Source organism: Acanthopagrus latus, chromosome 18 (assembly GCF_904848185.1).
Source record: "Acanthopagrus latus isolate v.2019 chromosome 18, fAcaLat1.1, whole genome shotgun sequence".
Lineage (NCBI taxonomy): Eukaryota > Metazoa > Chordata > Actinopteri > Spariformes > Sparidae > Acanthopagrus > Acanthopagrus latus.
In genome coordinates this window covers 18297853-18315020 of record NC_051056.1, presented here as the reverse complement: position 1 = coordinate 18315020, position 17168 = coordinate 18297853, and the positions used below count along the sequence as shown (strand labels likewise).

The 17168-nt window shown below is 41.0% G+C and overlaps 1 protein-coding gene across 1 annotated transcript; it reads right to left on the bottom strand.

Moving 5' to 3' along the window:
* Positions 1 to 56: 56 nt before the first annotated feature.
* Positions 57 to 16547, bottom strand: atp7a (ATPase copper transporting alpha). Its single transcript, XM_037076717.1, has 23 exons — positions 16251 to 16547; positions 14916 to 15046; positions 12568 to 13072; positions 11286 to 12062; positions 10865 to 11077; positions 10617 to 10780; positions 10230 to 10391; positions 9967 to 10043; positions 8513 to 8735; positions 8157 to 8390; positions 7936 to 8027; positions 7466 to 7593; positions 6978 to 7132; positions 6749 to 6883; positions 6354 to 6548; positions 5980 to 6162; positions 5661 to 5874; positions 4379 to 4525; positions 4100 to 4242; positions 3521 to 3724; positions 2380 to 2497; positions 2174 to 2276; positions 57 to 2058 (listed from the first exon to the last, which is right to left on the bottom strand). The coding sequence occupies exons 2-23, from the start codon at positions 15033 to 15035 to the stop codon at positions 1785 to 1787; spliced, it is 4566 nt and encodes a 1521-aa protein (XP_036932612.1). The 5' UTR covers positions 15036 to 15046; positions 16251 to 16547; the 3' UTR covers positions 57 to 1784.
* Between the last annotated feature and the right edge of the window lie 621 nt (positions 16548 to 17168).

Sequence of the window (17168 nt, the reverse complement as noted above, 5' to 3'; positions counted from 1 at the left end):
TGATCAGCTGATGGCTCCGCATCGCCATCTTCTGGTTAAAACCAGACACAGTCGGGTGACGTTACAAAGGCATTTTATTCCAAGGCACATAATGTTCAGAAGAACGATCAAAGACTGCAAACATGGACTTTCTTCATTTGGCTGCACACAGATCTGAACCCCTATGGACGTCTTTACAAAGCAGTACACAAAAAACAAGAGGTTGGCATAATTGCACTCAGCAAGCTGCGATGGCTACACAACATTTGCATCATGGGAACGGGGCGGTACTAAGCAAAAACTCTTTTCATCATCAGAAAGAAATGCCAGATAGCGTCGGAAAACTTCAAAGAGTAGCTGGACTGTAGTGATCATCTCCTGGTTTGACACAGCATATAGTTATGCAAAAATAATCATTGTTATAATTTCGAAGGACGGAAAGTAAAGCATCGTCAGTTTAACAGGAGCTGCAGGATGTTATTTACAACAATTTGATCCCAATGAAACAAGCTAGTTAATTCATCAGCATCATCACAACTGCTGGGAAACAGCTGTTGATCCTGCTGCGTTCTCCGCTCCCTGGGGTTTTAAAGATGTTTCTTTGATCAAGTGCAACAGTGTGAGGCATATGAAAAGCAGAGAAATTGACAGAGTTGTATCAATGAATGAAATTCTGATAAGCGGTAACAACATCTTGCTTGGTGCAATGACAGAGACACACTACAACACGAATGCCTTTACAGTTTGGCCTTTCATAGATTGCATCACAGCACAATACCTTCTTCTCTGGACAACAGACAAGGTCATCCATGTAACAGCTTCTGATTATATTTAACAGCGAGTAACGTTCACATTCATTGACCGACTTGTACCATGAAAAAAAAGATGCAGAGGGTCGACACAACTATAGTCCATAGTTGGCGTCTCCTTTCACAATCGACCTTCTTCAGGTCTGTTTTGAGTCGTTGACCTTCTCTGTGTTCACACTTGGTGCGCATGAAGTCCAAGGTAACATTTGTACAGTGCTATCTTTGGAATGTGTTGGACTATGCCAAGGTGGCATTTCGATTGGCACTTATGTAACACCAACATTTACAACTCTCTGCACAAAAATCAGTTTGCCGCAAGTTCAAAGACTTGAGTGAGTTTTTCTGCCTCACCTTGCTCAGTAATTTGGATTTCAATTCAACAACTTCATTTTTCACATTAGATATAATCAAAAACAAGATAAATAAGGGTGATATAAATACTCTGGAATATAATTATATAACAGTGCTATTAAAATTTTCCATTTCAGGAAAATCGTTTTAAATATAACTCTGTAGTGTCCACGTTTATGAGGGGCAACGCTGTTAAAATGTCTTTGGATAGATGTTAAAGATTGTACTGGCGAATGACCACAGTGGCAGAGATCTGATCGTCACTCTGCTTTCCTGGATGTGGACACCTTCTTCAAGGCTCTGAAAATGCTTCATGCCCCGGCACATAGAGGATCACAGGGTAGGCCAAAGAGTGTGCCAGAGGGCAGTGACCTCAACAAAAGATAGTCTGTAACTGAAAAGAGAGGAAATCATCCCAGCGTGCTCTCAAGTGCATGTGATCAGCTGGCCGAGCTAAGAGAAAAGAAGGGCCATGTGAGCTTTCTTCAAGTCGACAGTGCTGCCCCGAGGCACCTACAGCAGATGGATGGGCCATTACTCAAAGGGTTAACCTTTCAGCTTAGCACGGCCCAGCCTTCAATAAACGCAGTTACTGTCTACTTCAGTATACAAAAGTGGTTGCTGGACCACGTGAGCCTTACGTATTCAGCAAAACTCTTCTTCACACAGCGACTCCCCCACCAGCAGCGAGTGTTTGTCAGGCTCACTGAGCACCAAGCTGTTGAGCGAGTGCTTGTCAGAGCGCAGGGAGTTGATTGAGGCACGGCTGTAGTTGACAATACGGTCCAGGAGGCTGAGTTTGGGGGAGGGACGACGCATCTCGCCCATGCCAATGTGGACACTGACATCGGAGAGGCTGCCTTGCCGCCTGTTGTTACCCAGTCTGGCCTCCAACTTCTCAGCAGTGGGCTTTGTGTAACTACATAAAGACACAGGATGGTTGAGAGAGATTTTAGGCAAATATACTTAAAAGGGAGACAAAAACAAAGCACAAAGATGAAAAGGCCTAAACAAAGCATCAAATATCTCATTACCATTTGAGTAAAAGGGAGGACAGAACCACAGAGACAGAGGACAGTGCCATCGCAGCAGAGCCCATCCACGGCTGCAACACCAGACCCACGGGAAGGAATACACCTGTGGACACACACGCCTCATATTACTGCTGTGCTTAAGATTACTATAATGATGACTGTCAATATGGTGAAATCATTTAAATAAACCTTCTGTAGACACCTACCAGCAGCTATAGGAATGCCAACCAGGTTGTAGATGAGCGCAAATACAAAGTTGATCCTGATCCTCTTGACCGTCTTTTTAGAGAGGTCGATGCTGCCGACCACATCCAGGAGGTCATTCTGTAGATACAAGAGAGTAAAAAAAGGTAAGTGAAAGAAGTGAAAAAATGTCAGATCAAGTTTGCAAAATCATTAAAATGGCGTTCCGAGCATAAAGTTAACACTTGAGAGAATGAGGCAACAGTATTACTCAAGTTTTATAGGCCAACATTTGAAAACAGTGGAAAAAACAAGTATCATCAATATAAGGACTGTCATGAGTTTCCTGTTTCTTATTTGACAACTAAAATGAAACTTCAACAAACTAAATATAAAGTGCAGGAAATACATATAATAAGAGTCCATTCATGGAGTTGATTGCCGATTGTTTTTTTGTGGGCGATCTCTTGGGTGATTTTTGTCATTTTATTTTGCTGTTTTAATGGTCTGGAGTGAGAGCCACTGCACAGCGACAGGCTATCGTTCAGTGTGCTGACCCAGGGGCACAAAGAGGCCAGCAAAGGCAGAGAGGAAGCGTGAAGAGCCAGAATATTTACACATCTATCTTGTTGAATTAAGGGTTTATCTTGAAGTTAGTGATTGTTGGAACAGTGGAAAAAAAAGTTGAAAAAAGAAATGTGAATTCTGAGGGGGAAAGTTCTAGTTTTCTGAGAAAATCAGTTAAAGAATAGGTCCTTTCTTGACAGTTTGAGAGTTAATTCTGTTGATTCATTAACTACTGATAATGTAGTGATCTTGCTGCTCACGCACATCTCCCAGATGAAACTACAAGATGTGCAAATATATCAGCTATAATTGGTTGTTTTGCTGACGGTGGTTGGTTGCTCAACCCGAACACAGTACTTCTACAGTGGAAATGTATGTTTGCTCTTCAGTTACACAGTTATTCTGACATATTATTGCCGCCTTGCTATACTTCTGTATCATGGCCATAATGTCCATACTATGTAATGTGACAGTGTCTGTCCAATATTTCACAATGTCTCTACACTGCAGAGAATATCATATTTTCATGTCAGGGAACAGCTGATGTGTTCAAGAGAGTAATGATTTCAAATCGGGCTTTTAAACTCAAGCTCTCACCCTGATCAACACCACATCTGCAGCTTCTATGGCCACATCCGTCCCAGTTCCTATGGCAATGCCCACGTCAGCCATGGCCAGGGCGGGTGAGTCGTTGACACCGTCACCCACCATGGCGACCCTCTTTCCTGCCTGCTGCAGCTGCTCCACTTTGGCTACCTTGTGGGAGGGCAGCACCTCCGCAAACACCTTCCTGATACCCACCTGGCTCAGACACACAAAAAACACAATTCACAAAAATAAAACACCCTCTGCAATATGGTTATAAATATGTACAGATGTTTTTTATACATATTTCAGCAATAATAAAATGGCTTGTGTTTAAAAGCAAATGAGCCTCTGGTATTTGTGTCTTTTTTGTTTTAAATACAACATTGTAGTTTTATACCAACATTTGTAACATTTTTCTCAAACTGTATCACTCTATTATATGTTGGATGTACTAAATTTGTATGAAGGTACAAATTTTCACTCTAAAATTATCACGACATTGACAATATCCAGCAACTGAGGCAAAGATTTTACAACAATAACTGTTCTTTGTAACATTAACAAGCTCTATATCTGCACTCTAAATACCTGAGCAGCAATGGCTCGAGCTGTCTTGTTGTTGTCTCCGGTCATCAGCACAACTTCCAGACCCATGTTAGTCAGAGTGTGAACTGCCAGCTCAGCCTCCGGTTTCACGGTGTCTGCGATGGCTATCATCGCACACAGCACATCTGTGCACAAATTAAAATGGGTAACATTAAGAATAGGTGCGTATAAGTACTTTCTCTACATGAGTATATCCTCAACAGGATATGATGGCAAAAAAAAAATGAAGGGTCAAATTTCCTGTCAAACAGATCTACTCACCATCTACAGCTACCAGGACGGCAGTGCGTCCTCTGCGCTCATGGTCTGTCATGGCCTCATCTATATCTGTTCTGACCTGCAGGCAATTCCTCCTCATCCACTCTCTGTTCCCAATCAGGACGACGTAGTTTGCTGACTGGACAAGGCCTACACACAGAGATCAATTTGGTCAGACAACAGCACGAAAACACTCCCAGCTTTTGGTCTTCTAACATTTTCAAGCCTTTCTGTGATGATGCTCTAGCCGCTGTGACTATATTAGGATTTCATATTGCGTTTACTCGTCCTTGTCTCCAACTCAAGAAACACATTTTCAGAACTGAATATCACAGACAAATATTTACAAAAATCTCATTTGACCCGGACTGTTTAATGAGTCTTCCACTCTGAAACTATGAACGTATATTTGTATACAATATATATTTAAAGCTGCTAAGGTTTGACCCTTGGATAACTTAACTCCCTTTTCACACACAAATGGTTAACCCAGGTTTGACCTGCCCAGGGCTATACATACAATACATTTCCACAGCATTTTCTAGTAGCCCTGGGCTAGACGTCCTTTGGAATATGCAGCCAATTCCAGCATGTTGTGTGACTACTCTTTTTACTTTACTAGCAACTTTTAGCCATGAGTTCAGTTCATTTTCAGGGGAAAGCCACAAAAAAAATCCTCACTATTCCTGGTCAGGAGGAGGGGTTAACCATGTTTGGAATGCATCATTGTGAAAGCTGAACAAAGCCTGGGCTATGACATTTAATTTAGGATTACAGAAAGAAAAGGGAGGCATATACTTTCAATGGTGTTGCCATTGGTGTTTTCAATTTACTGTATATACATATACTCTATTTGCACATTTCTGTGCAGTGTACTGAGAGCAATGTAGACCGAAGTCAAATTCCTTATATGTGGACATGTGGCAACAATGAGTCTAACAACTGAAACTATTGTAAATGTAGTTGTAAAACACTGTACAGTTCAAATCGCGCTGGAGCAGGGCCTCTCTGAAGATAGTGCATGTTCTCCCCATGTTTGTGTGGGATTCCTCCTGGTACTCTGGTTTCCCCCACCATCAAAACATGCACATCAAGTTATTTTTTCCAGCAAGTTCACTTGACCAAGGCTCTGGCTCAAATCTGGAGTTGGTCCCCAGGTATGACCACTGCCCAATGTAAACTGATCTGATGTTTATTGTGTTATACAACATATTTATAAAATATCTTAGTATTTCTGTTGAATCCACAACTACAATAAATTATTAGGACTGCATTGCAGACATACTTAGAGGCTGTGGGTCCATGATGAGTGGATGGGAGCTGGTGGACATCCGGGTGTCACTGATCTGGACGAGGACGCTGTTGCGCTGGTTGTTATCCTCACTGTCACTGTCCGCCTGTTTCAGCAGCGTCTCTGTGTTGCTGACCTGACATCGGATGCCGCAGCCCGGCACCGCCTGAAAGTCTGTGCATGAGCCGAGAGACTCTGTGCCAAGCTCCTGCACACAGACAACAACAGATGCTTAATTTTTAACATTCTACAAATCTAGATCAAATGGTGGACAAGGGATCGGCGAGAAGGAAATCTAAGGTAGCAGACTAACCTGTTTGCAGTATTTGGTGATAGCTGCTCCCAGAGGGTGTTCACTGTTGTTCTCAGCTGTACCCACGATTGCCAGCAGTCGAGAACGAGGCATCTTGTTTCCCTCCACAACTATCTTGAGTTGGATTACTTTCGGAGCTCCATATGTGATGGTCCCAGTCTTATCAAACACCACCGACTGGACCTGCTCATTAGAGAAGACAATAGTAGGAATTCAAAATAAATAATATCAGGCTGAATTTTTTATGTTCTTACAGACTATTTCCTGGACTACTATGTGACCCAGAACCATTTAATCTGTGTTCAAATTGACAGTTGGTCTGTTACGTGGTTGGATGACTACATGAGGGTGAGGTTATTTCATCATTAACACACCTTATGTGCCATCTCGAGTGGTTCTCCTCCCTTTATCAGGATGCCATTTTGGGCTCCAACCCCTGTGCCTACCATGACAGCTGTCGGGGTTGCCAGGCCAAGAGAACAAGGACAGGCGATGCATAACACTGTTATCGAGGCCTGGAAGGCGAAGCGAATCACTGCCTCTGCCCTGGAAATGCTCTTGTTGTAACCCTGCGAGGGAGAAATGTAGCTTCAAATTTATTACATTTAAATTCACAGATAAAAACAAGGTTAGGTTAAAAAGTGATACTGAACTTCAGTATATTATGATTAGTGATAATACAGTGATAGAACAACATCAGAACATTTCTGTTTTTATCACTTTGAGGAGCTTGGTATAGTCAGATATCAAGATTTAATAGAAGACTCACAGGAAAATACATCTGCACCAGCGAGAAGTCTAAAAACCCGATGATGATCCAGGCAATCAGCGTAAGGAGGGATATGCCAACAATGAAGGGCACAAAGTAGCCGCTGATCTTATCTGCATACTGCTGGATGGGAGCCTAAAATGTAAATGTCAGAAATTAAAAAAAAAAACTTGAACAACAACTGTGAAAGCAGGTAGACACAGTGCAGATCTCAAACCACATAATTCACCTTTGAAGTCTGAGCCTCCTCCACGAGTTTGACAATCTGAGACAGCGTGGTGTCCATGCCAACATGTGTAGCACTGACAAGCAGAGAGCCATTCTGGTTAATGGAGCCTGCGATCACAGAGCTGCCGGGCTTCTTAGTCACTGGCATGGCCTCGCCTGTAGTCACAGAGCAACAGCTGGTCAGCAGCAGAAAATACGAGCAGAAACAGGACCAAATACTACGTTTTCTGATTGAATACTGATGTGACAAATGAAAGTTAATAATTGTTGTAGTTAATTTTAGATAACCAAATACAGGACACATGAAACTGATGGTTTCAACAATGAATAATCTTATGTGAAATGCAAAAAGTGTGTTTGAAGTTTGAGTATTGATTGATATCAACTATTTAGATATTAGATCTCCTACAACTACTTTTTAACATTTTAGCATGTTATTGCCACCAATCCTAATCATCAGCCCTTTTTCAGTACTAACTGATGACAAACCTGTGATGAGAGACTCGTCGGCCATGGAGTGCCCCTCGATGACCCTCCCATCTACTGGAAACTTCCCTCCAGGAACGACTTTCACCACATCGCCCCTCTGCACCAGCTCAACATCGACCTGCTCCTCGCTGGAAGACACAGAAATGTCAAACAATGTAAATGTTTTATATGTGTTTTAAAACAGACATCACACTGGGAAATACTCAAAATATGATATTTTAGGGATGGCTGGTGGTGTTTAGAAGTTTGAAGATTAAACTGAATTGCAGTTGGATTTGACAAACATATTTGTGCTTTTCTTACTGTGGAGAATGACTCACAGCTTGTCTGGCAGTCTTTGCTATGCCATGTTAGACCTTTCTACTGACATTTCAACTGCAAACATTAAGATATGCTGTAATCTAAATCCAACTAAAGATATGAAAGTTTTTTGTAAATAAATGGTACGTGGAAAAAGAACCAAAGAGCACCTGAGAATGGACTTGTCGCTGCCGAGAGTGACCACTGTGGCCTCTGTTGCTTGTAGAGACATCAGCTTGGACAAAGCCTCAGATGTCTTGCTCTGGATGGAAGAAGGCAGCACATAAAATTATTTACAAGTGACTTATATATTCAGTTGAGGTCCTGCATTTCAACATGTCAAAAATGTACATTCAATGTCACACCTATCAAAAAAGACATTAAGACAAACCTTGGCTATCTGCTCCAGCCAGCGTCCCAAGGAGATGAAGACAAAGAGCATCGGCGGTGTATCAAAGAAGGTGATGGGGTTGACTTTTGCCTTCTCCACCATAGCCACTATCAGGACAATCAGCGAGTAGGTGAAGGCTATGGAGGTTGCCAGAACAATTAGCACATCCATGTTGGCAGATCGGTGTTTGAGCGCTTTGTAGGCTTGAATGTAGAAGTAGCGACCTCCAATAAACTAAAGAGAGGAACACAGAGAAGCTTGTGTTTACTAAAGCACAAACATTTAATCCAGACTTTGTTGCTGCAATAAGTTTTACGACATGTCTCATAGAACTGCAGTTAATCCCTCTGATTTACCTGTACAGGCACACAAAAGAGGAAGGACAGGAGGTTCATGATGGAGAGGCCTGGGAGAAGCTGTCTCTCCAGAAACATGGTGGAGTGGTACTGGTTGCGGTCCTCCACTGTGGTATTGTGTTGATGTGAAACACTCATTTGGTGGTCCATGATAATCATGTAGGTCATCATGCCCATCACAGGCACGCAAAAAATCAAGCTCACCAGGAAAGATTTCCTCCACCTGAGAGTGCGGAGAAAGGTGTGTGTTAGAAATTGATACATTTAATTTGGTCCAAGGTTTTAAATCTCCTTTGAGGACAAATGTATGGGGAGATTCTTCATCAATGCCTCAAAATACGACAAATACCGCTTATACTGGATGTTGATCTGCTGACCAAACTTGCATAAATAACATGTACACATTCGTGCCAGCATACATTATCCCCAAATTAGAGTTCTTTAAATTGACATCCTCGAAATCCTAAAAAAACTTTAGTTAAATTATCATTTCAACCATTTTCAAGCAAACTGAAATGTCTGAGCTTCTTCAATATAAAGATTTGCTGCTTCCCTTTGTGAATCTTTGGTTTTTGACTGTTGGTTTGAGAAAAAAAGGCAATTTTAAGAAATCGTTTGGGGCTCTGGGAAATCGTCAAGAGCAATCTTGACAATTTTTTGACATGTTACAGAACAATAAACAATTAATTGTGAAAATAAGCAGATTATCCAAGAAATAAAAGTTATCTTAAATTGTGGGTCTACTCTGCATAGGCTTCTTTTTCCCTGGCACTAATAGTCCAAAGCAAGATGGCGATCTAGAGGAAGTTGCTGTTGTAATCACACAATCTATTGAGTAACATCATGTGGGGAAAATTTAACGTCTGAGCATGCATTTTTAGAAGCTGCTAAAACTAAAAACAGAACTGCTTCTGGGAGAAAAAATGAGACAACCTGTTGGGTCATCATTAACTAAAATATCTGGTGTAATAGAGTGTTGTAATAATAAGTCCATAAACCAGGAAATTGGTTAGCATTTTTTCACTTTCTGTTCCCTTGTATCATGAGAGTCTATGGGTTTTTTTTTAGATTAAATGCCTGAAATAAGACATTAACAAGTTTTGCTCTATGACATAAAATACATCATTAAATGTCCCAAAATTCAATTATAAAGTGCTTTGTCTTAAAGATTTAATAGGCAGAACTTAGTTGCAAACTATTCTCACTTATAACTTGTAGATTGATCAATTTAAAGATAGTGTGAATAGCAGTTGTGTAGTAAGATACTTAGTGGTGGTGATGCTGAAGTCATGCGACTGCAATGGAGTCTGTAGTCTAGAACAACACGACCTACAAAAATAAATCATCCCTACACCGTTCTATTGGGCGTCAGACAACACACTTGCCACATAAACAAAGTTAAAGATATGGATTAAAATTGATGAACAAGCTTAAATTGGGCTCTTGCTACTTACTGTCGTATCTCTTTGCTGTGGTCCAAGTGACTGGCAGTGCGGTCTCTTTTCACCAAAGATGCTTCAAATCCCAGATTCTAAAAAAAAAAAAACCCAAAACATTCCAACTACAGATCAAACGTCATACACTTGTTATTATGATCTTTATACAGAAACATGTTAAAAATGTCACAAATTCCCTAGCAAAAAAATAATATTGCTATAAATAACAACAAATGTTGTAACTGAACAAATGCATTAATAACAGACAGAAGGAATTATACCTCAATCAGCTTGATGATGTCTCGTGGCCCGATAATTTCAGAGTCAAACTTAATGTGTGCTTTGTTAGTTGCCAAGGCAACAGAGGCATATATAATACCCTTTTCTCTCATGAGGCTGGATTCAATTTTGTGAACACAAGAGGCACACGTCATTCCCCTGACCTGAAAGAAGGTGAAGAGGGGCAGGCATAAAAATATATTAAAGAGGGTATGAAGTGAGGTGAGGAACAGACATGAGTCACTTCATCTACTGAAAAGGAGGCCTTGTATATTCAACATTGTTCCCAACTGGTGCTCATTTACAGATTTTATATTGTTGAAATAAATGACGTTCTCTTCTTTACAGAACATTAAAAAAAAAGTTAATACAACCTTATGATGACTCACCACTAGTTCCAGGTTTCCATCTGAACCTTCATAGTTCTCCATGACGGAGGCGGTGAAGCCCAGCTCTTTCACACACTCAGCTATCTTAACAGGGTCGATGAGCTCAGGGTTGTAACGCACCTCTGCTTTACTGGCCATTAGTGCTACCAGAACAGAGTAGATACCTGCACAACATTAAAGATAATCCCTTTAGCTCTTTGTCAAAGCAATGACCTGAGTAATTTCAATATTTCTGTAATTTTACAAACCAGTTTCATTCTTGAGGTTCCGTTCGATGTTTGCCACACAGGACGCACAGGTCATCCCTCCAATCTGGATGTAGCATTTAGAGTACATCTCTCCGTTGCACCCCTGGGGTGTTTCCCTGTGCAGTTCACTGTCCAGCTCCTTGTGTTTCACAGGTGCCAGACTCGAAGACTTGGAGAGACTGCGATCTGGTTCAGGCAGCAAAGAATTGGTCTCTGTGGACAACAAATTACAATTTTAGAAAGGGATCTGCAGTCCACTTGGATGTCTTAACCTCACAATTCAAGTACCCTCAATGGCTTAGAAACATCCAGGGGCAACCATCTTAAGCTTTAGACTATTTGCAGGCAAAAGTCAAAACACCAGAATAAATATAAATAAATGAATAAGCCAACTCAACAACCACACCATATATCCTCTCACCGGGTAGGAAGGCATCAAAACCCATGTCTTCTATGGCCTCCCTCAGCTCCTCTGGTGAAGTCAGGAGGGGATCATACTCAAACATCCCCTTGTGATCAGCAAGAGAAACATGAGCAGACATCACCCCCTTCCTCTGAGATATCATGCCTTCGATGGACTCGACACAAGAGTTGCATGTCATGCCCTCAATGTGAATATTAGCTTCAGATGCCAGGGGCTGCATAAAACAAGGCTGTGAGGCAGCCAGTTTGGTCTGAGATGCTCCTGCAGGCCGAAGCGACAGTAAGGCAGGTGTGGCCGATGGGGTAACAGCATTAAATGGGGAAGAGGAGTCCCAGGATTGAGTCTTGAAATTTCCTGGAGGCAGTGCCTCAATTGCCTGCTGCAACTGAGCAACTGTAACCTTCAGAGGATCGTAGCAGATGGAGGCCTTCTCCTCCTCCAGGGAGACCTCTACAGAGGAGACCCCAGGCAGCTTAGAGATATTGTCTTGGATGTTGACCACACATGACCGGCAGTGCATGCCTTTCACCCTGAGCATGATAAGTGTTGTGTCAATGAAGATTTCTGTCTCATCTGATGTCTCTGATGGTGAAGAAATGGTTGATTTTTGAGAATCAACAAAACGTTCGATCTCACTGGGAGACAGCTGCAGAGGCCGAGGCTTGGACTTGACAGACGCCTTGAAGCCAGCCACAGCAATCTGGTCGATGATGGTTTGGACTGTGATGAGGTAAGGCAGGTACACTATTGCAGCTTCCTGAGTCTCTAAAACAACTGTTGAGAACAAAGACATGGCAGAGTTAACATACAAATTTAAAGCAAAAAGGACTTTGAAAGAAAGCATTTATTTAATTTGTTATATTTATTTAAAATGTTACCTAAAATTCAGTAAAAGATTGTCGTTCATGTCCATACATGAAATTTACACACACATCCTAATACATCATAGTTGACTTATAATAATTTGCAGCTTTTTTTCAATCATAAAACTATGTCATTAGCATATAACATCTGTGATATGGAACCATTAAATTTGTTCTGCAATAATGTATGTTGAGTACAGCAGCCAGCTAACTGAAAGACTATAATCCTATCTGTCTACATGTCACTCCATACAAATAATACCAGTAAAAGGATTTCATGAGTCACTGTGAAATCCCACTGCGCAATCTGTCTATGCTGAACATACAAGGAGACTGACATACACAATGACATGACACTTGTTGTGACAGTATGGTAATGTGTGACTACAAGCTTGTGAACAGCTCAAGTACATCACCTTTGATCTTTTCAATCCCTTTCAGTTTTCCAATCTTCCCTTCAATAGTGGTAGTGCAGGAGTGACAGGTCATTCCTTCAATGCGCAACTTCAGGAGCGACACCCCGTCTCCTGCGGTGTGAGATGGGGACAAGCTGGTGGCTTTATGCGTGGGGCTGCTGAGTGTGGGGATGTCCAGAGGCATTAAGCTAACTACCACCTCGCTCAGCTGCTGCGAAGAAGTCAGGGAAGGAATAAATGTGACAGAGAGACCCATCTGGGCCGGGCTCTCTCTGACATCCAGCACTCCTTGAATCTGGGATAACTTCTCCAAAGCCTCCTGTTGGGCTGCAGGTGTTAGGCCTGAAGTGGGGATCAGCTTGGTGTCTGTAGAGACATGTGTGGCTGTGCTTGACTCTGATAGACTTGATTCAAAGCCCATGTCCTCGACCGCCTCTGAAAGAGACTCTGGGCTCTGCTGGCTGTGGTCAAATATGATTGTGGCAATCTTCTGCTCTAAAGACACCTACAAAATAAAAGTCAAATTATGTGAGAAAAGAAATCAGGGTGCATTTGACTTGAGTCTTTTACAATAACAATAATCATACAAATAACTTTATTAAGGAGCAACTGATATGTTGATTTTTTCTGGGCTGATACGACTATCAGAAGGAGACCAATAACTGACATCTGGACCAGAGATACGTGCATTTGCAGTAAACACTGAGATCTTAGAGTCCAATAGAGAACAATAGTGAGAGTATCAAGACACTAGATTATTTCCTTTTTCTACTATTTTTACTTCCATTACATTATATGTTGGAGGCAAATGTTTGGATGTTTTAGTCCACTACATTATTTGATAATGTTAGTTACCAGTGACAGATGCATATTATTCAGTTTTGATAGGCTATTTTTTATGACAATGAACCGGTATTAATCAGGTATTGTTTATGGTGGGACAGTGTAGTGAGAGTAGCGACTACATACAGAGGCGGTTGCATCACAGCCAAAGTAGCACATTTTTAGAGCACCAATATGTAACTTTCTGGATAAAGATGATTGATTGTTGAGTCTTGTCAAATACTGATGCTTTAGGGCGGCATCTGAGGTCTGACACCAACCCAGAGAATAAGCATTGCAAAGCCGGGTTCCCTGGACAGTTACATATTGTTGTTTTGAATGAATTTATTTTATCAATACTCAGAGGAACAAAAACAGATTTAGTAAATCAGAAAATTCTGAATGTTGGCTCTGACGATTGGCCAGGCAGATAATCGGCTGATCCCTAAACTCTATCAAAATAAAAGGCGTAACAGTTAGTTTCCTTTATTCAGGTTAACAAAAGCATGAGTAGAATAATTTTAAAAAACCATAGAAGGCTCTCAAGTAAGCAATGATAGTGTTGAGCATTAAAAGAGCAGGTTTGTTTGCGTTGATTCAATGTGATATTTTTGTCAGAATGCTCATTTCGAAACTTGAAATGGTGGAGCTGCCATTTCAAAACATTTGTACAGACATATTGTGCAACAACAATGCAACTTTATATAAAAAAAAAAAAAAGAGGTAAAATGAGTCCACATCTAGGTCTGTCAGCATGATGACCCTTTGCTCTTCCTATTCAGCAAGAAGAAAACATGTGACACATTGAAGGGATCACTTGACTGAGCCATAACTTTCAAACCACAGTGGGGGTTTAAGTTGTAAATGAGTGTGCCTTGGATTAACCTTTTTTTCTGAGAATGAGAGATTGGGGTTGGGCAGGGAAAGAGGCAATGCTGAACCAAGAAAAATCAATTTACTCCTCCTAAAGATTAAGTTAAAATATACCAGGAACCAAATTCTCTTAAGCACAAATGACATTTCCTGCGAGTACGGACAGCATATCGACCTACTGTCACAGTCCAGCAAAGGGCAGACCTCTATCTGGAAAATACTATTACATTATGTTCCTATTTAACCATAGCCTGAGGGGTAAACACCCAATAAACAAAAGATCAGACCACAACCATTGCACTTTAGCTTTCTCTCATGGCTACACTGATGTAACATGGCTGTAAATCAGACCAGTTAGTCCTGAGGGAGCAAGACTCTGGGATTAATCAAAGCACATTATCCCCTAAAATGGGCAGGGACCACTAATGAACATTATGTTCATTAGTGGTCCCTTTTTAATATCTTTAACATCTTTTTCACCAGGTTCTTTTACTCTATTCTAGTGCACTCATGGTTGTATTGTCACATCCTGTTTTTAAACTGAAAGTGCCATGAAAGAAACTTCTAACAGCAAATTGCACCTCAATGTGAAAAACATCCTGAATGACAGTAAACATATACTGTTCCTATATGTTTGCAAAGCTTTTGTTTACCTTTATGTGCATGACTCCAGGGAGAGAGCCGATGCGCTGCTCAATGGACTGGACGCAGGAGCCACAAGTCATACCCTCCACTCCAAAGGAGACTGTACAGAGATTGACTTTCTGTGTCATGATTGCTTCGTCTAAAAGGACACACGAAGGACAGAATTTATTGTCCGACATACAACTTCAAAGTCAGGGAAAGTGATAAAAGAAACAGGTAGGTTCTTTTCTCAAAACAGAAAATAAAATAAAATAAAGAATCAGGCTACTAAAAACATATCATGAATCAAGCCATGAGAAATATTAACACAGGACTAATATCTGGGAAAAAGTATAACTCAAAAGCTATGCTGACCCTACAATCCACAAAGTCACAGTGAGATGGCAAAAGACTTTACAATACTGCTTATCGTAAAAAAAACAAAAAAACAAACAGGGTTCACAAAAACAAAGGGCAAATCTTGGATCTGAACCAAAGCTGTCAAAACAATTTATACAAACTGTAGCTAGTATTTCCGCTTCTGGCAACTTCACTTGATTAAAGAAACAAAGGCAGCACAATTCTGCTTTGTAGCAAGAATGTGAAATATGTATAACCACAGACAAGGGTTATCATTTCCAGGTTTCCTGGCTTGGATGAAGTTGCCATCAAAACAACGCCTGAAACATTATGTTATTTCCATTACAAATACAATCACCACCGTTTAAGCGATGCACTGTCAGGGAACAAAACAACTTAAGGAAGAATGAACAATGCACATTCCAATACTCTCCTGTAATATACAGACACCTGTTCATTTCACAGCAGTTCTCAATCTCAGTCATATGGACTAAAACACATAACTCTTTGTGGATTAAATCAAATATCAAACTGAGAGACAACACATGCAATTCAGCCACTATTAAAACTCAAAAATGATGTCAATATAATACAGATCTGCCTAGTGTTGTCTTTTAAAGGAAGGCAGATCCTTTATTCATTAAGTATTGTGATTTACATATAGTCAAGTGAATCTACAAAGACTGGTTCACATTAGTTTTGTGACTTTTGGAGCCATGTTTTCGATTAAAACACTTTAAGTAAGATTCTCATACTTATGGGTTTCATGTCAGTTAAGGTTTAGGCAGCTAACAGTAAGCTAGCTCCTCTGAAAGCTCCATAGTCATGAGTTGACGTCGGCTCGACTTAAACTAAACGTTAGCTATTGCCTGCTCGTTGCTAGACTTACAAAACAGTTTATAATCTATTTAAAGTCAGCTTTGGTGTCAACGAAACTCTTCTCTAAACCTTGAAGACAAAATGTGCAGTGCGTTGAGTCACCGCATAAAAGCAAAAACTCTTACCTTATTCAAAGGGAAGTAACAAGTTAGCTAAAGGCTATTGACGTTGGCTGTCAGATGTGGCTAAATTGAGCTAGCAAACCAGCTAGCTTCTTCTCTTCACCCTACGTTACAAGCAGCGAAGCAGGCACGTCGTGGCATCGCGCTGCCTGGGAAAACAATGATGAAGAGTGCTGAAGGTGTGTTTTCTCCCCCTGTTACCACCAAAATCGGCTCTGTTTAATTGTTTTGTTTCTTTTTGTCATGCCGACGTGACCGACGGCTACACACACTGCGTCAGCGTCAAGGGGCGGAGCTGCGTATTGAAAGCCATAGTAACGACTGACGTAGCTTTGGCCCTGAGTTCGGACCCTCAGGCTCTGCTTACTCACGTAATGTACAACAATTTCCACTAAATCAATAACTGTCCATTATATGATCTACATTAAGATTAGACTTTATTGCCTGGTCATGATTTCTGGTAGGCTGACAGCGTGCGGTTGCGAAGGACACCGCCTGAGCTAAAGAGTAAGCCTGGCAGGCAAAATTGAGGGTTTTTTAATTTTTTTTTTTTTAGAAGCAAAGTGTATAGGTCTTTTCTCAAGCAGCCTCGTCTCCTTGACTCCTTTGTCCCTTGTTTGGACCCTCCCTTTATAGACCCGAGTAGTTATTATCCACCTGTTATCATCATGGCGCCCCTGTGTGTTCAGGAATTCACAATGTTTGAGAGAAATGTGACACAAAGCTGGTCGCCCTGTACTTTGACTGTCAGGCACCACACAGTGTTCCAGCTATGGACACGACACTGGTTGCCCTCATGGGGGCGCTTTAAGCCAAGGACAACTTTTGTTTCACGTGGCATAACAAATTTGCCCTGATAATAAAGGTTAAGGTTACCTGTTTCACCTGCAACTAAAATGTGAAATATTATTTGATAAATTG

Excerpts from the sequence above, each read along its gene's own strand:
- atp7a (XM_037076717.1), bottom strand. The coding sequence starts at position 15,035 with ATGACACAGAAAGTCAATCTCTGTACAGTCTCCTTTGGAGTGGAGGGT. Across the intron at positions 11,078-11,285 it reads TTTTGATGCCTTCCTACCCG|AGACCAATTCTTTGCTGCCT; the intron begins GTGAGAGGATAT and ends TGTTGTCCACAG. Across the intron at positions 7,594-7,935 it reads AGCGACAAGTCCATTCTCAG|CGAGGAGCAGGTCGATGTTG; the intron begins GTGCTCTTTGGT and ends TGTGTCTTCCAG.